Below are 27736 nucleotides of genomic sequence, written 5' to 3'. Positions count from 1 at the left end.
CAACATAATTTATTGCATAGCTTCACTGATCTGCCAATCTCTCAGCTGTTTTCAGGTGGGCTATAGGAAGTCTAAAGCAAATAGAAAGGGATGTTCCTATCCCTCTTTCCTTCCACACACAAAAATCATTCCCACAATTTTCTGCAGGGATTTATTTGCATAATACTAAAATCCAAATTGATTACACTGAGATAGATCATATTAAACTGAATTGTACATTAGGAAGAGAAAGCAGTGACTTACTGGAAAAAAGAAATCTTCACTGGACATAAGGCTAATCAATCAATGATTAAATACAAAATTACAGTAAGCATATGATTTGATTAATGACCAATGGTAGTAACCTCTAAAATGCCAAAGGTTTTATTTTGTTATGAGCACTGGAAACAGAGACATAAATTATGATAGTATCTCAATTCCCCCCGCCCCCCAGACAGAATAAAGAGACAGACACAGGAAGTTGGGTAAACTAAGGTCCACTTTATTAAAATTCTGGCAGCAAAGGCAAGGCATAGGTTGGCGGCACGGTCAAAGCCAGGAGTCCTCTGGACACCTCCCTTGTCACTGGTGGGCAAGCCACCCTGCCCTGGACCGAAGCCAATTCCCTATGGGGTGGCTCCCATCCAGCTGGCACCTTGCTCAGGATACACCCAAGAGATCTCCCCCCCCCAAACCACACGGATTAAGTGGAGATCAATCCCTGCCATCCCTTAGGCAGTCTGCATTCTCCCCCCCTCATGCCACACAGCCCTGGGGGGGGCCCTACAAGACCCTCCAGCCCAAATAGGACTGCTGCATGGTGCTCACTGAGCTGCCAAATCCAATCCAACCCGCCAACACAAGGGCCAAGCCTTTGCTTAGGACCCTGCGCCCACTTAAACTTCTAAAATCTGCCAAAGCCTTTGCTGTATGTCTGCCAGAAACAAATCATTTCCTCAATCAGATAAATGAACACCATCATTCCTGTATAAGTCCGGCCTGCCGGCCTGAATCACCAGCTGAGGCAGATAGTGGCCCAACCCAGCTTCCAAAGCTTTCTGAAGCTCCCTATTTGCCTTACGGCCAGCCCGCTCCACGCCCCTGGGATCCAGAGCACCCCACCATGACAAATGTGGGATCATGGCCAACCACACAATCGTGGTGTCTGGTCACCAGACCTGTATGGCCCTCAGGTCATCCCTGGCCTGCAATACAAGGGCCTTACCCTTCAGCAGGCCCAGATCGTTGCCACCCAAATGAATCACCAGTACATGCAGTGGGGGCTCTGCACCCTCACTAAACAGCATGGGCAAGAGGCCTGACCAATGCAAACCTTGTCTTCCCTGCCACTCAACCATGGCCCATTCACTGAGCCCCAACTGAGAGCCAGTAGCTGATCTCTTGACACAATGACCTGCCCAAAAGATATAGCTGTGCCTGCAGATGAGGACCCTTCGTTTCCTGCTGTGCACCAAGGCACCTGAAAAGAAATAACAATGAAGCACCAACCTCCCCACTTCAGCAGCTCACAGCAAAGTAAGGAAGCGCACAGAGCTCACAGCAAAGTAAAGAGGCGCACAGAGCTCTTGAAAACTGCTGACCTCCACCTACCCAAGCGCTGAATCTCCGTGTTGGCATACCCTAAGGATGCTGTTGTCGAGGCAGCACCAGTCCTAAAGTAGTGAGTACTGAACTTCACCCTGGACAGGTCCAGCCTTGCTAGGGCCCTGCTGGTTATGACCCAAAAATGATGTTTTGTCATGCAGATTCCCATCTGCATGACAAAACAGTCAGCTGCCTCGCTATCCCTCAATGCCAAATACTGTGACAGGCAGAGTTCCCTGTCTGAACATGGACCCAGCTTTACCAGGGCCCCCTTCCCCTTCTGATCAGTTTTTGAACCCTTTACCATAATGTGTGCTTCCCCCTTGACCCACCTAAGATCCTGTACAATCAGTGCCCGGCTGGTCTGGTCCATTTTTGACTGCGCTACCAGCTCACTCACTCTCAGAGCTCCAAATAAAGCAACCAGGGAAGCGGCATGGAAAAGGCAAGCCTTGTATGCAGAAGCACATATACTCTCCCAGGCCCCCTGCAACCCCTTAAGTATCACAGGAGAAATGGGCCTTTGCTCATCCCTCTACTTGCCTGCTTCCCTGGTCCAGCATTCCAGCATCTTCTGTAGATGGAAATCACCGGTAGCTTCGCTGAAGCCCAAGACCTTGCTGGCGAAGGCAATCACTGACAGCCTCCCCTATACTGAGCAGACAGCCAAAACTTGTGTCTTAAGGGAAACACAGAAATATGGCAGATGCTCCACTGGTATTGGCCAGGCCTTCCTGTACCCCTCCTGCCTCCTAAATTTCTCAAATTGACGAACCGTCGCCCAGTCGTACCCTCTCCTTGTGCTGGTGGCAATGTTCGTCAAATTGACGAACCTATTACTCTGTAAGCCTCGGCCCTCCAACCTGCCATAGCATCTGGGGGCATCCAGATGCTGCAGATTGGTGTCTGGAGCAAGCTGACAAAACCTCGCCATCTGTTTGCGAAAGAGAGCATCAGCAATCCCACTATTCACCCCCGGCACATGCCTGGCCTGAAACAAAATATTAAGCCAGAGGCAGCGCAGCATGAAGGCTAGGGTTGCCAATCCCCAGGTGGGGGCAGGGGATCCCCCGGTTTGGAGGCCCTCCCCCCGCTTAAGGGTCGTCAGAAAGCGGGGGGAGGGGAGGGAAATGTCTGCTGGGAACTCTGTTATTCCCTATGAAGATTTATTCCCATAGAAAATCATGGAGAATTGATCTGCGGGTATCTGGGGCTCTGCGGGGGCTGTTTTTTTAGGTAGAGACACCAAATTTTCAATACAGCATCTAGTGCTTCTCCCCAAAATATCCCCCAAGTTTCAAAACGATTGGACTAGGAAGTCCAATTCTATGAGCCCCAAAAGAAGCCCCCAAAGCCCCTATCTTTCATTATTTCCTATGGAAGGAAGGCATTGAAAAGGTGTGCCGTCCCTTTAAATGTGATGGCCAGAACTCCCTTTGGAGTTCAATTATGCTTGTCACAGCCTTGATCTTGGCTCCACCCCTAATGTCTCCTGGCTCCACCCCCAAAGTCTCCTGGCTCCACCCCCAAAGTCCCCAGATATTTCTTAAATTGGACTAGTGAAGGCCTGGACCAGCCTCATCACCCATGGCGATTGTGATGTAAGGGAATTGGGCCTGCACCACAGTCAAGTTATCACACCAAAAGTGGACCGTATGGTTGGCCAACTCATCCCCCACAGCCAAGTTGCCACTAATATTGGAAAAAACTTAAGGAAGGTAAGGTCCCTGGTCCATCCCTCATTAATCCAAGTTTCTGGCCATGTTTCTGTGCACAAGCATCCACGGAAATAGACTCCGAAACCCTGTGCACCTGCAGCATCAGAGGTGACCTGAAGTTGAGCCTCGATTTTAAGGTCTTCCCTCCAAAACAAAACCCCATTAAAAGACTGCAGGAATTCCTGCCAGACCAGAAGGTCGAGAATACAATCCGAGAGAGGTCATTATAATTGATAACACAACAAAAAATACAAGCTAGTGACCAATTTACTAAGAAATATATAGAAACCAGTCCAAATGTCCAAAACATGTACATTTTTAGTTGCTTTTCAATCTCTTGATGATAGTCATTACTGTTCAAAACCACAATGGCCCCGCCCTTATCAACAGGCTTCACTATGATAGAATCATCCTGTACCAGCCCTTTAAGAGCTAAAGCCTCCTCTGGAGGCAGATTACTCCAAGGTCGCTCTAAATTGCTTTCCAGCCTTTTAACATCTCTCAAAACTAAACGCTCAAAAGTTACAATCGTTGGATCCTGAATAGAGGGATTAAATGTAGTTTTGGGGCAGAACATTTCCCTGTTGCCCTCATCATTGCCAAACAATTTTTTAAGCTTGATCATTCGGATTAATTTAAAAACTGTTGTAATCAGGTACAGTCACAAAACCCAGCCCTCTTTTGAGCACCCTATGCTCCTCAACTGTCAGTAACCGGTTAGACAAATTTACAACTTAGTCTTCTTGCAGTTCCTTTGGTCCTGGCTCTGTCCTAAAAAATCATCACCAGTTCTCCTATCCCCATCCTTCCTATTGTAGCTCCTAAGAATTCTCTTTGGTTTAACCGGTTACTGACAGTTGAGGAGCATAGAGTGCTCCAACTAGAATCAGAAATAAAGAAAGAAAAATCGATGGGGAGGGAAGTGGAGAAGAAAGGAAGGAAGGGGGAGGAGGGAGGGAGAGATGAAGGAAGGAAGACAGAGGGCAGGAGGGGAAACAGAGAGGGAAAAAAGTAAATAGATGGGAAGGAAGGGGAAAGAGAGTGAGAAAGAAAAGAGGGAAGGGGAGGGGGAGGGAGGGAGGCAGGGAAGGAAGGAACTGCCTTGCAAGAGAAATTGGGGCCAGGAACTCCATGCAGTGGGGAGGTCTCTCCCCCCTGCATGCAGACCCTGCCTGGAGGCGTCTCTTCCTGGGTGGCAATTAACCACAGAGCTCCGCCTCAAAATGAGGCCTGCCTCCAGCTACCACCTCAGCACATCAAACAATCTCCCGTGTATAGCCAGTACTATAGCTGCATCTGCTCCAACTCCTCAAACAGAGATACACAGTTGAAGGATCTACAGCAGGCATTTTTGCAACTACTGTATCTTCCTGATATGATGAGAAACATGATTGGAAAAGGCAGAATAATACCCAGGGACAGCTTGCTACAAGAGAAGGCCAAAGAAAATGTCAGCAGAACACCACTGGTGGTCACCCACAGCTTTTAAAAAACATTCTACAGCTAGCGCTTTTTAAAAACATTCTAAGGTGAATTCAAGCCAGTTCAACACATTATTAATGACCTACAATCCATGCTGCATAGTGAAGCTTTCCTTACAAAGGCACTGGGGACTGACCTTTTCTTGCTTACAGACAGCTTGATAACCAAAAACAACTTCTCACCCACAATGATAAACTACTTAACAGTAACATGGACTCTGGTACCAAGGCCTGCAACAAATCAAGATGTCAGTTTTGCTCACATATAGCTCCTAGCAACATCATCACTGGACCTAGCAACAGGCCAGTCCCTTCTACAAAAAAAAAATGGACATAAATCTGATGTCAGAAACCACAGTATTCTAAACCAGTGGGTGAACATTTTAACCTTCAAGGACATTCAGTTGCTGACCTAAAAGTAGCAATTATCTTACAAAGGCATTTCAAGGGAGATTAGAGAGAAAGACTGCTGAATTGCAACTGATAAGAAAGCTCAACACAATGCATCCATCTGGACTGAATTGAGACCTAGGTTTCCTGACTCATTATCAATGCTGATTTCTCCACACCTTCTACCTCTGCATATCATACCTAATCAAATCATACCTTATATTGTCATTAGCCTACTAATGTCATTTGGCATCTGAAATCACTCCACTTTTCAAAATATAGGACAGACGGACTCACATTCTAGCTGTATCTGAAGAAGTAACTCACAAGAACTCATACCATATCACAAATTTTATTAGTCCTTAAGTCACTACTGGACTCTTATTCTTTTATTCAATCATAATTTGATTATACTTGGATTGCTCACATGGTAGTTGAGAATCTGATTGTTAAATCTAAAAGTTATTAAAACAGTAAAACAGATTCTTTTGCAAAGAATATATTGCAGTTAAATTAGACCTCAAGATGGCATATAAAAAAGTGATTCAAATAGAATGCAGTTTCTAAAAAGGAGCCATCCTGTAAGACGTCACCTATAGCATTTTTAAGTGGGTGATGAGTTGACACATTTATATCTCTTTAGAAAACACATCAGAGACACCAGCTGTTTAGCATTTTGCTGAGCACACATGCCCTTTGCGAGGACTAATTTGAAGTCATTCCCAGCAGGAGTTCATACTCCTAACACATGTCATATTACTTTAATCAGCAATGAAATGTAGTTTACAGCAGACCACTGAAATGACAGAACACACACTGCAACACATAACATGTTTTGCTAATTTTGCTGCATTTGACTAGCTGTACTAAATTATGAGACACCCAATAAGAGAAGTAAGAAAAAATAACAAGATAAAATCTCCAAAAAACCCTTCCCAACATGGAAATGCAATGGACCTTTAGAGGCAGAAGCCACTCAATGGAAGAAAAATATCTTTGTCTGCTCTCATCAGATTTTTGTGCTGTTGTGCATGAACAATAAAGAGAAAATATCAATGTTCCATCATTTTGGCACCTTATAAAACAATACCACCCCATTATTTTATGTGCTCCATTAACTATAGTTGGCTTTGCATGGGCTCACTGATTATGATGACAGCTTAGCTCCTAAAACAACTTCTGTATAACACAATTGCATCTTGGATTTATACAGCTACTTTGACAGTTAGAAAATTAAATTAATTCCAACGACTGGATTAAAAAAGGAATTTGTTTCAAGATGCATGAAAAGGTGGAAAATATGAATACACATACAGTGAGCCCATGCGATCACATCACGTCTATTACACAGAAAGGAGATCCCCTTGAGAGCTTTCACAAAACATTCTGAAATTCATGCATTTTATTATTTTGACCACAGTAACACTTCTACTCTGCAAGTAAATGGGGACGTCAAACTGTTTCCACATCTGATGAGTACAAAATAATTTCAACAACTGCAAAAAAAAGTTTTGAATTGAAATTGGTTGCTAAAATCTATATTTGCATACTGAAAGAGATAAACCTCACCACCTACAACTGTTTACACAATGCGGGACATTGTATTACTATGTACATTCCAGAAGACTAGGCATCAATTCTCAGTCTAACCAATTTATGGGAAGCATTATCATGTACAACAACTTTCAGTACAACTGTGACAATTGCATTCTTTTCACTTTTCCACTTTCCCCAATACATTGGAGTCCTGGCAGGAGCAGTTGTTTGAGGAAGTAGAACTCTGCCTTGAATATACCCCCCCCCACCCAAGCTTGTGACCTAGGCTTCCAACCCCCCCCCCCTGCCTGGCAGGGGACCCCCGAATTTGCGGCCTCCTCCCCCGCTCTCCAAAAATCTGGAAGCGGGGGTGGGGGGAGAACATGCTTGTAGGCATCATGTAGTTGTAGAGCTCCTGCAGGGTTAGAAACCTGCAAACTGATCCGTTTGTAAAATGTGAGCCTTTAAGGCTGCGCAGGAATCAGGAAGGGCTTCATTGGAAAGGGTCAGTAATAGTTGCCATGGAGAATGGCTCCTCCCTTTCTTTTGCTTTCATTTTCACAGCAAGTAGAGTTCTGCAGGAAGAAGATCTAGTAAGTATTTATGTGTGTGAGAGAGGGAGGGGGCAGGGGATTCCCTGGTTTGGAGGCCCTCCCCCCCTTTAGAAGGCGTGGGGGGGGGAGGGAAATGTCTACTGGGCACTCTATTATTCCCTATAGAGAACGATTCCCATAGGGAATAATAGGGAATTGATCCATGGGTATTGGGGGCTCTGGGGGGGCTATTTTTTGAGGTAGAGGCACCAAATTTTTAGTATATAGCATCTAGTGCCTCTCCCCAAAATACCCCCCAAGTTTCAAAACGATTGGACCAGAGGGTCCAATTCTATGAGCCCCAAAAGATGGTGCCCCTATCCTTAATGATTTCCTATGGAAGAAAGGCATTTAAAAAGGTGTGCTGTCCCTTTAAATGTGATGGCCAGAACTCCCTTGGAGTTCAATTATGCTTGTCACACCCTTGTTCCTGGCTCCACTTCCAAAGTCTCCTGGCTCTGCCCCCAAAGTCCCCAGATTTTTCTTTAATTAGACTTGGCAACCCTATTGTGACCAATACTTATGGTGTTAGGTAAATTGACAGAGACTAGAGGCTTTCTTTTTAAAATAGGAACACAAACCAAGGCAAATCTTAACTGATAACAAAGAGATTTGGGTTTTTTCACCTCTTGGAAAACTGTACTTGCCAAGTAAAATTCTAAGACTATTTGGTCTTGAAAACACTATACCAAGCCCTACATTTTCTAATCATTTTCAGCAATGCATCTGCCATCCTCTCTGCCTATTTTTTTGTCATCTAAAAAGTAACAGGTACTTATCTGCTAAATCCCACTGTCTGCTCCTAGCATTCACTCCTAGCAACTTTATTAATTTCTTCCCTAAATCCTCTTCTTTTTCTACCTAAAGCCAATTATAGAGAAGATAAAAATTATGCACAGTGGTTGGTCTATTCACAGGGTTAAATACCAAATAATCCCTTAAATTCTACTTAATTAGGAACTGACCATTCCAGATTGACATTTTAACATCTCTTGCCATTTATAGGCCAAGTATGGCTATAATGGTTCTGCCCAACAAATTATTGTGGCATTAATGAAGTTACATTTTACAACATGCATCCCAAATAATGTACAACCAAGCACAGAAAATAGGTTCACAATAATTTGTGAAGACATATTAAATTTCTTATGAAAGTTCAATTCATGTCATTACTCGCATGACTTAGATCCACTTTTCAAAGTCTCCTCCACAAATTTCAGTTCTTCCTTATTCATAGATACAGCTTATTGTGTGTTTGCAAGGACTTGCCTTGCAGAAGAGACAAGACACAAAAAAAACAGTAGGTAAGAGTCTCAGTTGGAAGAACTCAAGCAGCAGCAAATGAATAGTTGGCCTGTAGATTTCAGCAATAATTGCAGCTAAAGTTTAATTCAGACATTGGTTTGGAAATGCAGAAGTGACTGCCCAAGGGAGGAGACAAAAAAGTGGGGAGAAATCCCCCCAACTTTTTCAGTTTTTCATAGAGAATAATCAGGCAATTTGGATGAAATATTCTCCTTTAGAATGAGTGGAAGGCAATGTTTTTCTCAATCAAAACATACAGCAGAAAAAGTTAAGACTTTTTTTTTAAAATGTGTACATTGTGGGGAACACCAACCCCCCCCCCCCCAAAAAAAATACTTCTCCCTTTTGGAATAAGAAATGAAAATGTAAGAATCTACAACACTGAATTAATGATAATTCCATGTATACTGTACACATATACACTTTCAACAGTTTTTTGTTTAAATACAAATAATTTTTGCTACAATTAAGATGTTTGAATGTGTTTAATGATCATATTGAAGAATTCAGTGTTTTTAATGTTTACCTTAATATGCTGGTAGTCTTACCTGTTATAACTGAAAGAGTATTTCTGTACAAATAATATATTTTATTTTGGGAAGAAACTTTTGTTTGGGGGGATAATCCACCTTCAACTTTTATTTTTTGTACATCTCAGATGAAAAAATCAAGATCTATGTGCTACAGTAGCATACGGTGCAGCAGTAGAAACTCTCAAGTACTGGGTATTTGTGCCATTTCTTATAGAAAATGAAGACATTTATACTTCTAAAATTCTATAAATATGCCAAATTGTACAATTTTATAAGATTATAGATAGTGCAATGCTAGCTAAGTTAAAGGATGTGTGTTATATTGTTAAATGAATAGGTTAAAGGATACATGATATATTGTTAAATCAGCTAAAGTAGTTGTTTAGAAATGTAAGTGCTATGTACATTTGATACACATTTAAGTGTTCCATATTTGACTTATCTCCCAAATTTCCATTTCATCTAGAAACAAAACAAAAAAACATTTCCCCAGTGGCTTCAAAAATTTCAAACATTTTACCACTCTAGTTGGGATCTGAAGCACCCTCTGAAGCACTTAATCTAATTAGTGATTATCTAATTAATTGATCCCAACCCTCATCTTAAAATTTTCTGGCTATTGCCTGAGAAAAGCTCTGCTGGATTAGACTAATGATCCATCTAGTCCAGCATCCTGTCACACAGTGGTCATCCAGTTCCTGATTTGCCACCTTACCTGCACATTGTTCATCAATCCAGGCTTGCAGATACATGAAAAGGAGTAGACCTGCTACTCCAAACATCAGTACAGAAACATAGACTTGTTTTAGGTTCATGGCCCATCAGAGGGCTACATTTCCAGTCATTTCATAGGGCTGTATGGACAGGTATCTCATAAACTTTCAGCTTAGCTTGCATCTTCTCTTCTTCTCTTCTAGTTTTCTTGGAAAAATCACTCTGAAATGAGATTAAAATAAAAAGAATTAAAAAAAATTATCTAATGCAGGAGTTCCCAAACTTACTTGAGACTGTGAGCATCTCTGGAATTTTGAGATGAGGTGGCGAGCACCACCCCAAAACAGCTGTTATAGGAGACAAAGCCAAATACAATATCACCCTCCTCACTTTGAAAAGAATTGCAAGAATTGCAATAAAAAAAAATGAAGGGAAATAAAAAGAAGCAAAGTCTGAAGGGGGAATGGAATCACAATCCTGCATGTTGCTACAAGTGCATCCATGGAAAACTCATTTGAATGAGAACCAATAACAAGTCCCGCCTTACAAAGGCCTGGCACACCTATGAACAGCTCAGCAGGTGCCAGAAGTACTGGAGGGCAGCATGGCACCCACAGACACCATAATGAGGAATTCTGCCCTAGTGCAGCCATTTAACCAATTCGTTTTGCTTCCCCCTCCACTTCAAAGTGAAAAGCCAACATATTTTCTTTGACTCTATGTGAGAGTTGCATTGGATTGATAAATTCTTTTTATGGAAGATAATATATGACTTCCTTTAATGGTTAGATGCATATAATCAATTTTGATTATTTGATATATATAGATGGTGTCATTGCTGTGGGTCCTTGTTCCAGAGCCTGAAGAAGCTTTCTGTGAAAGGGCTGATCCCAGCTAATGGCCCCATTGCCAGAATTTGTCGAAGACACCAGAGACAACTTTTGCATCCACAGGAGTGTTTGGGAAAAGAGACTATCTCTATGTCAAAAAATCATCTTCCATGTAAAATCTTTAAAAGAATCAAACTTTGAATAATTTCGTATATTGGAATTCCATGGGTACACATTACCCCAGTTTAATGGGGCGTCATGCTTCAAGTCAAGATATCTGTATATGAACTTTTTTGAGCTGTGCAAGTGTGTATGCCTGTTGTATAAATTTTGAATGAATTATAATTCTAGAGAAGAACACACACTGATTTCCATTTAATTTCAAATAATCTTTATTACAAAAATTGTTAGTAATTTTGGTCGCAAGTTTTCATGCTTTTGTAGACTTTTACAACCCAGCAATGGGCAAAATGTTTTACAGCATGCTACAGTGATGAATGTCTTAAATGAGATACCTGAGTTCAAATCCATGCTTTACTGCAAAGCTATAGCCTTAATCAAGTCTCTACCTCTCAGGCTACCCAACCCCACAGGGCTGTTGCCAGGATAAACCAACCCATCCTGTTAAAGCAATACAAGCACCAGTGGCTTCCTTACAAGTCACACTATCAGCAATATTTAAATGTGCCTTATTCAAAACTCAGTAGCAACAACTACTAATAACATATATCCAGCTCTGAAAGACAAGTATACCTCAGTGGTTTTTTTTTAAGTTGACCACTGGGCAATCATTGATTTAAATTACAGAAACAAACCAATTAAGAGCCTGATTCTCACCAGTGGCTTCAAGTGAAGCAAGCTCAAGCCCAAAGCTTTCTGAAAAATAATTTCTACCGGGTAATGGATCAGAGTTGTCCACTGAGACGGTGACAAACAGTATGGAGTGTCTGCCAAAGTCTCGAGGCAGCAGGAGGAAGGTTGCGGGCCTAGCTTGCCTGAGAAATTATAGATGTTTGTATACAAATGCTAGAAGTGTTTGAAGTAAAATTGGTGAGTTGGAATGTTTAGTGTTGGGAGAAAACATAAACATTGTGGGAATTTTAGAAACTTGGTGGAATGATGAGAATCAGTGGGACACGGTGATTCCTTTATATAAGTTATATAGGAAGGATAGGGAGGGAAGGGTTGGAGGTGGGGTGGCTCTGTATGTCAGAGAGGGTATACAGTCCAGTAAGACTGAGGTCAGAGAATTAGATTCCGTTCTAGAAATGCTTTGGGTTGAAATAGAGGGCCCAAAAGGAAATTTAACTATGGGAGTTTGTTATCACCCACCAAATCAAAAGATAGAGGATGATTATAATATGATGGAAGGCTTAAAGACAGCGGCTAAACGTAAAAACTGTGTCGTAATAGGTCATTTTAACTACCCGCAGATTGATTGGGTAAATGTCATGGGTGCTGGGGACCCTGCAGAAGAAGCTGAGCCTGCAGAAAAAACGGTGCCCCTGCCACCTGCACCAGTGCCCCTGCCTCCTGCGGGAGAAGACCCAAGTCCCCCTGCCTCGCCCTCTCAGGTGGCTTGTGTGCGTGACTGCCTTCGTCAGGACCTCAGGAATCGGAGGAGGGCGGCACGCTCATGAGCAAGACGCTCCCTGAGCCCTGAGTTTTGAAAGGATCCTGGCTCTTCTAGGAGTAAGGATGCTTGAGTCTCATCAGGATCCTGGCCGCCCTCTGAGTCAGCACTTAGCCCCAAATGGGCAACAGACAGCAGAGGGCTATATAGCTGTGGGCTTTGGGAGGAGGCTTTGTGGAAGCAACTAGTCACTTACCTGACGCTCTAGCATCCACTTCGGCTTCTAACTTTGGCTTCTGGACCCCCTGACTTTGGCTTGACTTCTGGACCCCCCGACTTCGGCTCCTGGACCCCTGACCTGCGATACCTGGACTGTGATTTGGTTTTGGCGCATCAGACCCTCTTTGCTCACCAGCTACAGACCTTGGACTGCCCCTGGACTTCGCCTGACCCGGCCCCAGCCCGTGACAGTAAATATGTGTTCTGGTCAAGAGAAAGAGATTGAGTTTCTAGATGCACTTGATGGACTGTGCTATGGAGCACATGGTCTCAGAACCTACCAGGGGTGGGGCGATCCTGGATTTGGCCCTAAGTAATGCCCAAGACTTGGTGAGAGATAGAAAAGTAATCGCACTGCTTGGGAGCAGTGACCATAACGTTATTGATTTCACCATTTGTATAAATAGAGAGTTGCCCCAAAAGACCGGCACAACCACGTTTAACTTTAAAAGGGTTAAATTCTCTGAGATGAGGAGGCATGTGAAGAGGAAACTGAAAGGAACGGTAAATACAGTCAAAACCCTTGGGGAAGCTTGGAGGCTATTTAAAACTACAATCCTAGAAGCTCAGATAAAATATATACCACAAGTTAGGAAAGGCACAAACAGGTATAAGAAAAGGCCTGCATGGTTAACAAACAAAGTAATGGAAGCCGTAAAAGGTAAGAAGGACTCCTTTAAGTGGTGAAAAGCTAGTCCAAGTGAGATTAATAAAAAGGAACATAGGCTGTGGCAAATCAAATGCAAGACTGTGATCAGGCAGGCAAAAAGGGAGTCTGAGGAGCATTTGCAAAAAACATAAAGTCCAACAATAAAAATTTCTTCAAGTATATTAGAAGCAGGAAACCAGCCAGGGAAGCAGTGGGGCCCTTGGATGACCAAGGCATAAAAGGATTACTGAAGGAGGATAGGGAAATGGCTGAGAAGCTGAATGCATTTTTTGCCTCCATCTTCACTGTGGAAGACGAGAAGTGTTTGCCCACTTCAGAACCACTTATTTTGGACCTGAATCAGATTGAGGTGACAAGAGAGGAGATCCTACAACTGTAAGACCGAATTGTTCCGACAGGCCTTCGATATCTAGCTGAGAGAGAGCTGCCACTGGACATCATATAGAACACCATGTAGAGTACTGGTGGTCACCACCGAATTTTCAGAATCGCCTATATTGTATTGTATTAATACAGCACCATGAAATGGTTTTAAATAATTTAAATATGTAATTATGTTTTATATGTTTTATTGGTTTTAATGGTAGTAATGTAATGTTCTGAGCCACCCTGAGTCTGCTTGCTTAATGTAATAAATAAATAAATAGATAGATAGATAGATAGATAGAGAGAGAGACAAATTAAAAACTAATAAGTCACCAGGTCCGGATGGCATACATCCAAGAGTTCTGAAAGAACTCAGAGTTGAACTTGTGGATCTTCTGACAAAAATATGTAATCTTTCATTGAAATCTGCCTCCGTTCCTGAGGACTGGAAGGTAGCAAATGTCACCCCCATCTTCAAAAAGGGTTCCACAGGAGATCTGGGAAATTACAGGCCAATCAGTCTGACTTCAATTCCGGGAAAGTTGGTAGAAACCATTATCAAGGACAGAATGAGTAGGCACATTGATGAACACAAGTTATTGAGGAAGACTCAGCATGGGTTCTGTAAGGGAAGATCTTGCCTCACTAACCTGTTACATTTCTTTGAGGGGGTGCACAAGATGTGGACAATGGAGACCCAATAAATGTTTACTTTGACTTCCAGAAAGCTTTTGATAAAGTTTATCATCAAGGCTCCTTAGTAAGCTCGAGAGTCATGGAGTAAAAGGACAGGTCCTCTTGTAGATAAAAAACTGGCTAATTAATAGGAAGCAGAGAGAATAAACGGGCAGTCTTCGCAGTGGAGGACGGTAAGCAGTTGGGTGCCGCAGGGCTCAGTACTGGGTCCCATGCTCTTTAACTTGTTCATTAATGATTTGGAGTTGGGAGTAAGCAGTGAAGTGGCCAAGTTTGCAGATGACACTAAATTGTTCAGGGTGGTGAGAACCAGAGAGGATTGTGAGGCACTCCAAAGGGATCTGTGAGGCTACAAATCCCAGCTACAAATACAAGTTGATGGGGTGTGAACTGGCAGAGACAGACCAAGAGAGAGATCTTGGGGTCATGGTAGATAACTCACTGAAAATGTCAAGACAGTGTGTGATTGTAATAAAAAAGATCAATGCCATGCTGGGAATTATTAGGAAGAGAACTGAAAACAGCCAGTATTATAATGCCCCTGTATAAATCGATGGTGCGGTCTCATTTGGAATACTGTGTACAATTCTGGTCACCGCATCTCAAAAAGGATATTATAGCATTGGGAAAAGTCCAGAAAAGGGCAACTAGAATAATTAAATGGTTGGAACACTTTCCCTATGAAGAAAGGTTAAAACGCTTGGGGCTCTTTAGCTTGGAGAAACGTCGACTGCGGGGTGACATGATAGAGGTTTAAAAGATAATGCATGGGATGGAGAAAGTAGAGAAAGAAGTACTTTTCTCCCTTTCTCACAATACAAGAACTCGTGGGCATTCGATGAAATTGCTGAGCAGACAGGTTAAAACGGATAAAAGGAAGTACTTCTTCACCGGAGGTGGTGGTGGCTACAATCATAGACAGCTTCAAGAGGGGGTTAGATAAAAATATGGAGCAGAGGTCCATCAGTGGTTATTAGTCACTGTGTGTGTGTGTGTATTGGCCACTGTGTGACACAGAGTGTTGGACTGGATGGGTCATTGGTCTGATCCAACATGGCTTCTCTTATATTCTTATAATCTTACTTGCAACACAAGAGCCTCAGGAAAAGGAAATCATTAATTTAAATGTCCTTTGCCTGCTACTCAAAAGCAGTAGGATATAAATGTTGACAAAAATGCAATACGGAACCTTTTCAAGATACAAGGTAAAGGAAAGATACTTACATTTCTTTTAAAATACAGGGCTTTGTAATTCTATTGAGTATAGTATACAGAGTATTAAACTGGAAACCCAAGAAAGCCCCAACATATTTTGAACTTCAGGGCAATGGAAAGAACATCTGATAGGAGAGATTATAGTAAACTAAAGCAAAAAAAAAATTATAATATAAACCACTTGGGAACAAAAGAGTCATTCCAAAAGTATTAGATTTTTTTTTTGGTTCAGCATTCCAGTGTTTATTTCTAGACTTAAGATAGGTGCAAAGGCACAGACTTTTAACAAGTTATATCAGATTACCTAAATCCCACCATATGGTTTGCAGAGAAATGCAGTTTTACAAAGGAAAAAAAGGAATAAAAATACAGGATTCTTCATAATTTTTAAGTATAGCCTGCTGTCTTTTATTAAACCAATATAGCATGAACTCATGTAAACAACAGCTATCACAGAAAGCATTTGTTTTGTTATCGTGCATTAGCATACTTTACCGAGAAGCTATCTTCGATGCTCCTCCTGGGCAAGGCTTTTTACTTCGCCATGACTTTGTTCTGAGGGCCTGCACCACTTTGCTTCTCCTCTCCATATTCCCTGAGCACAGATCTTCATGCTTCCTGGCCTACTGCAGATCCTCCTTAAATAGGCCACCCTTGCAATTCCTCCCCAGCTTGCTCCTCCCCTCTACCGCCTCAGTCAGCTAGAAGGATGCTGAAGTGTCCTGGCTCAGCTGCAGTTACCTCCTGGCATGCTCCCTTCGTTCAGGAAGGGACGGATTCTGTGTGCCTGCCAAACTCTGTAATGGAACCAAGGACCCTTTCAGACAGCCTTTGCAAACCATTTTGCTAGTTAGTTACAAAGTCATTTTTTGTCATTTCAGACAGAACTGTTTTAGCAACCAGCTACTTTTATTTACCTTTTCATACAAAGCTGCTTGCACCTGGTTAGCAAAACACAGTCAAGCTGTTCTTAAGTTTGGGTTGCCAATCCCCAGGAGCTAGTGCCTATTGGAAATTTGATCAAGTGGTCTTAGTTGACGTCAAAAAGAAAAATTGAGCAGATTGGCTCTTCAAGGAATCATTGTATGCAAAACGTGATCCAAGTCGACACATAAGGGAACATCTCTTTTGGAGCCAGGATTTGTAAGGAATTTGGATACTACACAGGATTGAACAAGAAGGGAGAAGGACTAGACATTCTCTGGACATTGAAATACTGTGGATCCTTTCCTTTCCTTTTGCGAAACATTTTGATATACTATGTATTTGGTATTATTGGAAACAAACATAGACAATAAGAATTATTTTGTGTATATATATATATACTTTGTACACAGTTGTTTTCTGCAATCCCTAGGTGGAGGCAGAGGATCCCCCAGTTTGGAGGGGACCCCCCACTTCAGGTTCATCAGAAAGTGGAAGGGGGAAGAAAATGCCTGCTGGGCACTCCATTATTCCCTATGGAGACTGATTCCCATAGGGTATAATGGAGAATTGAACTGAGGGTATCTGGGGCGGGCTTTTTTTTTTTAGGTAGAGACACCACCTTTGCAGCATAGCATCTGTTGCCTCTCCTCAAAAGACCCTCCAAGTTTCAAAAATATTGGACCACAAAAGAAGGTGCCCCTATCAGTCATTATTTCCGATGGAGGGAAGGCATTTAAAAGGTGTGCCCCCCCCTTGAAATGTGATGGCCAGAGCTCCCTTTGGAGTTCAGCTATGCTTGTCAAAACCTTGCTCCTGGCTCCACCCCCAATGTCTCCTGGCTCCACACCCAAAGTCCCCAGATATTTCTTGAATTGGACTTTGGCAACCCTACTTGAAGTGAAACGACTTTCTTTCAATTTGACCTCTTCTTTGTGCTTCTGAATTGCTATAGCATGCTGTTTAAAATGTCTGCAGTGCTTTCTATAGCACTGTGCTTTTTTTCCATGTGGGATCTTCCTTGGACTTTAAAAAAAAAAAACTTTCTAACTTAAGCATTATAACACAAGACAAATAAAGCACTTCAGTAGTACCACTGAGATGCCTTGGCACCATTGAAATGCATTGACATTGCAGCTGTTGTTACATGGATACGGGAGGAGTAAAGTAGCTCATTGTACAGTGATTGCTCAGGGCATCAGTGATTGGTGTTAGAGAAATGTCAGAAACAGACTGGAATGGGAGACTGCTGAATTACAAGTTATTACAACATTCAGCACTATGGAACCTCCATGGTTAACAGAGATATTGGGTTCTTAACTCACTGCACATGCTAAGTCACTCAGTTCTCACTTATACCCAGAAAATAAATTTTGTTGGTCTTGAAGGTGCCACTGACCTCTCAGTTCTCACATCTGTTTATTGACTCTTGTATGTGTATGCTTGTTGCCATTCACTGATTTTACCAACTGTCCTAATCCAATCTCAGTTATAATCACCCAGTTAGTATGTATCTTGACTCTAGCAAGACCTTCTTGGAAACTACCCCCCCCCCCCCATATATGTAATGGTTGAGGACATTCTGTTTAACTGTATAAGGAAGTGTGATGCACATAGAAGCTCATGCCTTGAATAAAATTTTGTTGTTCTTTAAGGTGCCGCTGGACTCAGACTTCGTTCTGCAGTTTCAGACTAACACAGCAACCCACCTGAATCTATCTTCGTGGTTTGTACTGAAGTTTTAAAATTCTTTGTCCAGCCTTGCTAGTTCCCAGATCCCAGTGGGGGATCCTCTGCTTTTACAGGCTTCTCCCTACCACCTACCAGCTGGCCAGTGGGGGAAAGCCCCAACATAACAGCCACCATGTGCCTTTCCACTTCAGAAAGCTTAGAAGAAGCTTGGAAACTCCTTGCATTTTGGAAGGTGTGTGTGCCTTTAAATCTCAGCAAGAGGAAGTTGTATAGGGGTGGAGCTAACAGGCAGAGTGATGTGGATCTTCCTGGTGAGTCTATGAAGCTGTGAGAAGGGAAGCAGTGCAGTCCTTCATTTGTTTTGCATTCATTTCGGAAGTTGTTTGCACAGTAAAGTAGATAGTAAAGAATAAATTAGAACCTTTTGTTTCCCAGTGTTAGTCTGAAGAACTTGGCTGAATTACAGCAGATGGTTACATTCAGCAACTCTTGTGAGTAAATTGCCCCAGTGAGATCACAAAAATGTGGGATTGCAAAACTTTATTTTGTCTGTTTTGTGTGCATGTGTGTGTGTTCAGTTTAATTTAATGGAAGTGCAGCTGCTGGGGGACAAGGAAATGATGACTGCGTTGCTGCATTTTTATTTATTTATTTTTGGAAATGAAAAAGTCTCCTAACTCTACCCCCCAAAGTCTCCAAATATTTTCTGAGTTGGACCTGGAACCTTATTTCTGTTCCGTCTTTTGCACTTGGTATTGTATCACTTTGTAACTATGCAAGTTTTTTCATGAAGTTCTAGCACACCTTTCTATCCACTCCATGCATGTGGTGCCTTCCACAAAGATAGTTTTAGGAGAAAAGCTGTGTTGGTCTATAATAGAAGAACATGATTCTAGTCCAGCAGCACCTTAGAGATCAACAAGTTTTTCAAAGTATGAGCTTTTGAGAGTCAGAGCTCCCTTTGTCAGATATCTGATTCAGCATCTGGTGAGAGAGCTTTGATTCTCAAAAGCTTATGCCCCCCAAACCTTCTTGGTTTCTAAGGTTCTATTGAACTCAAATCTTGCTCTTCTACTGAAGACCCTCCTGAAAGACATCTAAACAGTAACCATATAACTGAAAAGATATTGTCTACTGTATACCTAAGAATCACCTAATTCTATAGACTCAGGGCTGGCTCGCCCACTAGGCAAACTAGCTTACCTAGGGCGTTGGGAGGGTGGGGGCGCCAAATTGGGCTCCCCCCTCCTGGTGCCCCAGGCAAGCACCAAGTTTGCCTGCCTCCTCCGCTCACTCCTCCTTTCTCTTCCCCACTGCCCCCTGCCACTGCACGGCAAGGCCGACAGCACCCCCTTCCCTTCGCTCCCCCCCACATTTACAGCCCGCTGCACCTGGGCTCTGCCGGGCCTGACGCGCAATGAACCTTATCTTTAGAATGATGGGGCTGAAGTGAAGGCTTGAGTCCCCCTCCCTTCTGGTTCCGAAAAGGAAGGGGGAGAAGCTTTCACTTCAGTCCCGTTGTTCTAAAGATAAGATTCACGCTGTGTTTGGCCTGGCAGAGCCCAGGTGCAGTGGGCTGTGAATGTGGGGGGGGGGGGAGAGCGAAGGGAAGGGGGTGCTGCTGCCTTGCAGCATGAGGGGTGGGTGGGGGTGTGATGGAGCACGACACTGCATTGCAGTGCCACGGGGAAGCCACAGACTGGGAGATGGGGGCAGCAGGGCAAGACATCTTCATACTAAACATTTTGTGTTTTATCTTTTAAAGTAATTTTATTAAAACAGCACACATATCACAGGATTTTTTATTCCAAAATTTCCCAGATTACATTTCTGATTGAAAATTGGTTTTTAAAAATAGGCAGAAACTTCCCCTTATATTTTTCTTTTTTGGTTTCTTTCCTGGCTTCCAGGTTTATCTCAATTAGACACCAAACTATTCTACTTGGCATCCAAGGCTCAATTTCCACCCAAACAACCAAAGCATGAGCAGCGGTGCTGAAGCCAGCAATGCAAGGAAGGCAGCAGGCACAGCTTATGCCGTTCATTGTCTCCCAGATCTTCACAGGCAGCTGAAGCTAAGTTCCAGCTGAATGCTTGAAATGCCTGCAATACTGCTGGGGACTGGCTTGCTCCAAGACTGTCTTGCCAACTACAGCTCTCGTCTCTCCCACACTCCTGCCTGCACATCAACATCTTCACAGATGCTGCATTTTTTCCAGTATTTGAACCAAAAACTGTGTCTAGCCCTACCTAAACACTAAGCCCTTGTTCTGAAGATCTTCTCTGTAAGGATGTCACAAACTTTGTACAACACCTGTCTGGCAGTTGAGCATACCATTTGTTACAATAAAACTGTGAGCTAATCAAGGATATTTTTGACTTGCATCTGACAACCGGTACGCAGCTGTCTTCTGGTCAGAAACTGACTCATAGCTGACTGATCTTCCAGCACATCCTTCTATCCTACCTTTGCTCAGCTGGGACCCAGTAAAGCTCAGGGTGGAGGAAATCAGTAGCTGACACATCTGATGGAGGAGTCTACAGGGGATGTGCTTGATTCAATCCCTCCCCTTGAAAATCACTATACAGTGAAGATTTGATCTCCAACTTTATTTCCTGGCCAAGTTGCAAGCAACCTAGCAATTTTTCTAGATGGGGGAGTGTCTGATGCATCCTCCCAGGAAACATTCACTATATCTCTGAGGTTAGGAGATGAAAAGCAATCACTTTTTCTCCTCACTTCCATAGGGGAAATAAAGAAGTTTCTCCCTTAAGAGTGTGTTAAGGGTGGGGAAGAACAGACATGCTCAGCTTCTGAGTTCACTACTGCAAAAGAAATATAATAAGTTGATCATTTCTTCCCCTTCAAGTTGGGACTCTGATGCTGCCCCCCAGCTGATTTCCCATCGTCAGTGAATCAGCTTCTGATAGCTGTGTCTAGCCTGTTCCTGCTACTAGCTGCAAACTGGCTGTGAACAGCCTGTCTATTAACTGCCTGCCTGATTGCAGATAGGCTGTGAACCAAACTAGCAAAAATATAAGCAGGAGATGATTGGACAACAGCAGGAGATGATTGGCCTGGGGATTCCAGTACTCCTTGGGAGGGGAAGGTATGACAGTGGGAACAGGTGGACTTATAAGGGAAGGAGGCCGAGACATGACAGTGCTCGACCCCCTTCCAGCCTGCGTCTCATTCTGACGGTGGCAGGTAGTAGGGCCAGGTTAAATTACTCACCTCCGTCACTGGTGTTATGCAATGCCAGGTCCATAAATAATAAGACCTCTACCCTTTGGGAGTTCCTGCTTGAGCAGGATATGGACCTGGCATGCATGACCGAGACCTGGATGCGTGATGGGGAGACTGTAGCTCTTTCCCAGTTGGCCCCCCCAGGATTCTCGGTCTTTCACCAGTCTCGGACCAGCGGGCGGGGGAGAGGGGTGGCTCTATTCATACGAGAGGTTTACTCCTTCCAGGCTTTCCCGGCCCCGAAGATCAAGGGCCTTGAATGTGCTGGTCTGGCGTGGGACGTTGGGGAGGGGTTGGCGGTCTGGCTGGTGTACCAACCGCCTAACGCACCAGCTAGTGCCTTACTGTCCCTGATGGAGGCTGTAGCAGGCTGGGCATTGGAGTACCCAAGGCTTTTGATCCTGGGTGACTTCAAAGTCCATGCCGATGACGTGACCTCCAGTCAGGCGACAGACCTAGTGTCATCCATGGCGACACTAGGACTCTCCCAAATTGTTACAACGCCCACTCACCAGGCGGGGCACATGTTAGACTTGATCTTCGCGGCGGGAATTTTAGTGGACGATATTACTGCCGAAGCAGTGTCATGGTCGGACCACTTTGCCCTCAAGGCTCGTGTGGATGTTCCACCCCAAGCCCGTTTAGGCAGCGAGCATATTTTAGCTCGCCCTCGGAGCCAGATGGACCCCGAACAGTTCTAGATGGCTCTATGGGATTCCTGGCCCTCTGGCGATTCCCTGGACTCTCCAGGGCCATCGACGAGATTGCATCCTCTGCACCCTTGTCTAAAGCTAGCACCTTGGTATAACCAGGAGTTGCGGCAATCAAAGCGAGGACTCAGACGACTAGAGAGGCAATGGCGGCGTACTCGAGACGAAGTGACAAGAACATCTTATAGGGAATTTATGAAGTCCTATGAGATGGCAGTCAAGGCCGCAAAGAAAACATACTTTGTGGCTAAGATTGCGTCTGCAATTTCGCGCCTGGCACAACTGTTCAACACAATTCAGACGCTTATAACGCTGCCACAGGGCAGCCCAAATTCTAATCAATTGGATATTGGCTGTGAGGCTTTTGCGAATTTCTTTGCAGATCAGGTCGCATTGCTCCGCCGCAACTTCCCCGCCATATTGGAGACAGTATGTGAACCTGAGGCTCCGTGCCTGTCTTCGGACGATGTTCTGGATGGTTTCAATGCTCTCAGTCTGGAGGAAGTTGACAGGATCCTCTTGTCTGCACGCCCTACAACTTGTAATTTGGACCCTTGTCCCTCCTGGCTCATTAATACCTGCCAGAGGGAGCTTAGGTATCATGTACAAGATATCATAAATAGATCCCTGATGGAAGGGCATTTTCCAGCACCTCTTAAAGAGGCGGTGGTCCACCCCCTCTTGAAAAAACCATCGTTAGATCCGGCCAAATTGGGACATTATTGGCCGGTCTCGAGTTTACCCTTTTTGGGTAAACTTATTGAGAGGGCAGTGGCGCTGCAATTACAGAGTTTCCTGGAAGATGCTTCCATTCTCGATGCCCATCAGTCAGGCTTTTGTCCGGGTCATGGAACGGAGACAGTGCTGGTTGTTCTGGTGGATGACCTTCAGCGGCATCTGGATCGAGGCGGCTCGGCGGTACTTATGTTGTTAGATCTATCGGCAGCGTTCGATACGGTCGACCATCGGTTGCTGACCTGCCGTCTCTCCAACGCGGGGATTCAGGGGTTGGCCTTACAATGGCTTTCCTCTTTCCTTGGTGGTCGGGGACAAAGGATGGCGATTGGGAGTGAGTTGTTCCGGAGGCGCCCGCTTGATTGCGAGGTCCCTCAGGGAGCAGTTCTCTCCCCGATGTTGTTCAACAACTACATGCGCCCCCTTGCCCAGATTGCCCGGAGGTATGGGCTGGGTTGCCCCCAGTACGCTGACACCCAGCTCTATCTACTCATGGATGGACGGCCTGCCTGTGTCCCAGAAAATCTGGACCTGGCATTACAAGCCATGGCTAGATGGCTCAGGCTGAGTGGATTGAAATTAATCCAGCGAAGACAGAGGTCCTTTGCTTGGGTTGGCGTGGTCCGGGAGGGGAAATTCCCTTACCAGCCTTTGACAGTGTGCCCCTGACAGCGGCACACAGGGTCAGGAGCTTGGGGGTACTATTGGAGCCTGCCCTAACCATGGAGGCCCAAATAGCAGCCACTGCCAAGTCTGCATTTTTTCATCTTAGGCGGGCAAGACAGTTGCCCCCTTTCCTGGAAAATAATGATCTGGCAACAGTGATCCATGCAACGCTCACCTCAAAGTTGGATTACTGCAATGCCCTCTACATGGGGCTGCCCCTGTGCCGAACCCAGAAGTTGCAGCTAGTGCAGAATGCTGCCGCCCGATTGCTATTAGGGCTCCCCAGATGGGAGCACATTTAGCCGGGGCTTCGGGGACTGCACTGGCTGCCAGTAATATACCGAGTTCGGTACAAGGTGCTGGTTATTACCTTTAAAGCCCTATATGGCCTAGGACCTGCTTACCTTAGAGACCATCTCTCCCCATATGTTCCCCGGAGAGTACTGAGATCGGGTTCTCAGAATCTCCTTATAATTCTTCAGGCCAAAGAAGGCCCGTTTGAAGTCAACTAGGAACAGGGCTTTTTCGATCACAGCCCCCTGTTGGTGGAACCAGCTGCTGGAAGAGGTGAGGGCCCTGCGGAACCTTGGGCAGTTCCGCAGGGCCCGACAGTCCTCTTCCGGTTGGCATACAACTGACTGGCATTTGAATCTGAATTTTAAGGAAGACTATAGGATAGTACGCTGATGAATTGTGTTTATTTTTACTGTGTAAATTATTAATGTATTTTATTGTTAGAATTTTATTGTTAGAATTCTGTGTTGTGAGCCACCCTGAGCCCACTTCGATGGGGTAGGGCGGGATATAAATCGAAATAAATAAATAAATAAAATAAAATAAGTACCCATATTCTCTGTGGGCTACCATCATTAGGAGCTTGGCCAGGGACTTTTCAGAAATGCCTAGATTATGGAATTTCCTCCCCCCAAAAACTTGAATTTATCTCTAATGAGATTTAAGAACAGAAGACCAAAGAGTTTGGATTTTTTATCCTGCTCTTCACTCAGAGCAGCTTACAATCTCCCCACAACAGACACCCTGGGTGGTAGGTGGGGCTGAGAGAGCTCTTTCAAGAGCTGTGACTGATAATAATAATAATAATAATAAACTTTATTTTTATATCCCGCCCTCCCCCGCCAAGGCGGGCTCACTCGAGCGGGCTCACTCAAGGTCACTCAAGCAGGTGCATTTGGAGAAGTGGGGAACCAAACCTGGTTCTCCCAGATTAGAGTCCACGCACTTAACTACTACACCAAACTGGCTCTCTTTACAAGGTCAAACTGTTTCCTTTATAAGGGCTTCCAAGACTCCTAATTAGGTTAAGTGGCTGTTTAGGGGTGCCAGGTCCAATTCAAGAAATATCTGGGGACTTTGGGGGTGGAGCCAGGAGACATTGGGCTGGAGCCATGAGCAAGGTTGTGACAAGCACAATTAAACTTCCTGGCCATCACATTTAAAGGGACCACACACCTTTAAAATGCCTTCCAGGAGAGCCAGTTTGCTGTAGTGGTTAACTGTGCGGACTCTTATCTGGGAGAACTGGGTTTGATTCCCCACTCCTCTACTTGCACCTGCTAGCATGGCCTTGGGTCAGCCATAGCTCTGGCAGAGGTTGGCCTTGAAAGGGCAGGTGCTGTGAGAGCCCTCTCCAGCCCCACCCACCTCACAGGGTGTCTGTTGAGGGAAAGAAGGTAAAGGAGATTGTGAGCCGCTCTGAGACTCTTCGGAGTGAAGGGCGGGATATAAATCCAGTATCAACTTCTTCTTCCCTCCATTGGAAATAAGGATGGGGGCACCTTCTTTTGGGGCTCATAGAATTGGACCCCCCAGTCCAATCTTTTTGAAACTTGGGAGATGTTTAGAGGAGAGCACCAGAAGCTATGCTGAAAATTTGATGCCTCTAGCTCAAAAAACCCCAGCCCCCCAAAAGCCTCAGTTACTCATGGATTGATTTTACATTATACCCTATGGAAGTTGGTCTCAATAGGGAATAATGGAATGCCTAGCAGAATTTCCCTCCTCTCCACCACTTTCTGATAATGCTGAAGCAGGGGGAGGGCCTCCAAACCAGGAGATCCCCTGGCCCCAACTGGGGATTGGCAATTCTATGGCTGTTTTTCTCTTCTTGCACTTAATACTGCTGTCTTACATCTGGTTACTTCTTGCTGATTTTTCTGCTTGTCATAAAATGTATTGGCTGCATTGTGGACTGTGCCTATGCTCTTTGCCTATGCCTATCACTGGTTCACTCAATCTGAATAAATTGGCAAAATATTCCACTTAGAGTTGCCACTGACACTTTCAGATAGGTCTTATTTATATGCCAATTAATGCAATTAATTATTCCACTACTTTAGTAGGTGGATTCATAGCACATTGTATTAGCTACTTTAGGTCACTTAGCCTGCAGTGATTTTCAGGTTACACTACGTGCTCCTGTTTTGCAAACCTGCAATTTTACATTTACGTTCCTATAGAAACAGTAGTTGCATATAATTTGGTCTGATTTAGCCACTATCTGTATAATAAATGCTTTTTTTGCAAACATCTCCATTTGTATTTCAACTTTTAGCTTTGCCACCCAAAATGGACGCGCACCCAAGCCAAAGGTCTCTCTCAATCATATTGACTAAAGGTTTTTTGTACACATGCCATCAGCTCCAAAGCGCAAAAATTACAATGCATTAACTAATATGCCATGAAAAACTTCGATCAGGGTACAGTTCCTTTGTTTTCTTCAGCATTTACAAATGTCTTATAAGAAATACAAAACAAATGGATTCATTTGCTTCTGCTCCCTTATGAATAGCCACTCCATATTAACAGCTGAATTAATCCAGGGGCGTGAGAAACTCACTACAGCAACTATGCTGGATATAGTTTTTCTGCTTGTCCACCAAGCTATAGATTTTTACAGAAAGTCTGCCACCAGCTGCTTCCATTCTTTACTTCATTGTTTATACCTGCATTTTTGTTCGTATACATGATGGCTAAAATCCAAACAATAGTTCACCTAGTTTCATGTGCCAAGAAAATTTGTGCTGAGAAGTAGCCCACTGCAATATCACAGCAAACTGCTTTGAAATGGTGGAGACTAGGGTTGCCAAGTCCAATTTAAGAAATATCTGGGGACTTTGGGGGTGGAGCCAGGAGACTTTGGGGGTGGAGCCAGGAGACACTGGGGGCAGAGCCGAGAGCAAGGGTGTGACAAGCATAATTGAACTTCAAGGGAATTCTGGCCATCACATTTAAAGGGACTGCGCAAATTTTTAAATGCCTTCCTTCCATAGGAAATAATGAAGGATAGGGGCACCTTCTTGTGGGGCTCATATAATTGGACCCCCTGGTCCAATCTTTTTGAAACTTGGGAGGTATTTTGGGGAGATGCACTAGATGCTATACTGAAAATTTGGTGCCTCTATCTCAAAAAACAGCCCCCCCAGAGCCCCCGATACCTGCAGATCAATTCCCCATCATTCCCTATGGGAATCGTTGGTGGAGGTGCATGATGGCTCTGGGGGCGGGGCTTCCCCTGCCGGCCAGCTGGCTGAGGGAGGGGGGAAGCCTGTAACACCGGGGGATCCCCCGCTGGGACCTGGGGATTGGGAAGCCTAGTGGAGACCTTCCAAAGTATTTTTTGTTAAAGCATAATGGTCAGAAGGTCAAAAAAGCAGAAGCCCACTGGGCATGTCAAAACCTTTAGGCATGATTAAAATAGTTTTTTGGATCCCTGCCAAAGCTGCCTTTGCTCTCTTAAGGCTGTATAAACAATCATCCAAGTGAACAGGGAATAAAACATTCATAACTTCAAACTGGTCTTTGCACAGAAATAGTACTCCTGAGACACTTGATAGTATTATTGGTGATCTGGCAGAAAAAGGAAAATATCCTGATAATAAAGATAGTGGGTATACAGAATATTTGCTGGCATAGTGGACAACAGTAAACCACCTCTTAGACCAAGTGCAGCAGTTCCCATGAAAGCTGCAGAGATTTCACCAAGTACAACTGCCATTTCAAAACTCTGCTCTGCTTGGAATTACAGGTTTATCCATAGATTCGATTTTTTAATTTTTTTTTTTTGCAACCCTAATTAAAACATGAAGTATTTTAATTTTAATGGGTAAGCATAGTTTTAATTAAGATTCACACACTTCAGGCTCAGACTATTTGCACACTAGATGTAGCTTCAGAGCTATTATTCTATATAAGGTTTCAAAAAGTGCCAGCCTGATTAATTAATGCGGTTAATGCAATGATTTGTGATCTACAGCCAGTA

At 44.0% G+C, this 27736-nt stretch overlaps 1 protein-coding gene across 1 annotated transcript in view; it reads right to left on the bottom strand.

Moving 5' to 3' along the window:
• Window positions 1-27736, bottom strand: part of CHST9 (carbohydrate sulfotransferase 9) — a 132513-nt gene that overhangs the window by 88182 nt on the left and 16595 nt on the right. The window contains exon 2 of the mRNA XM_060243863.1: window positions 9856-10076. Coding sequence (XP_060099846.1) covers window positions 9856-9955 — 100 coding nt within the window. The 5' untranslated portion in view covers window positions 9956-10076. The remainder of the gene's footprint in view (window positions 1-9855; window positions 10077-27736) is intronic.

Source organism: Heteronotia binoei, chromosome 7, assembly GCF_032191835.1.
Source record: "Heteronotia binoei isolate CCM8104 ecotype False Entrance Well chromosome 7, APGP_CSIRO_Hbin_v1, whole genome shotgun sequence".
In the NCBI taxonomy this organism is placed as follows: domain Eukaryota; kingdom Metazoa; phylum Chordata; class Lepidosauria; order Squamata; family Gekkonidae; genus Heteronotia; species Heteronotia binoei.
Note: the sequence above shows the minus strand (reverse complement) of the source record. Positions and strands in the feature narration are given on the sequence as shown.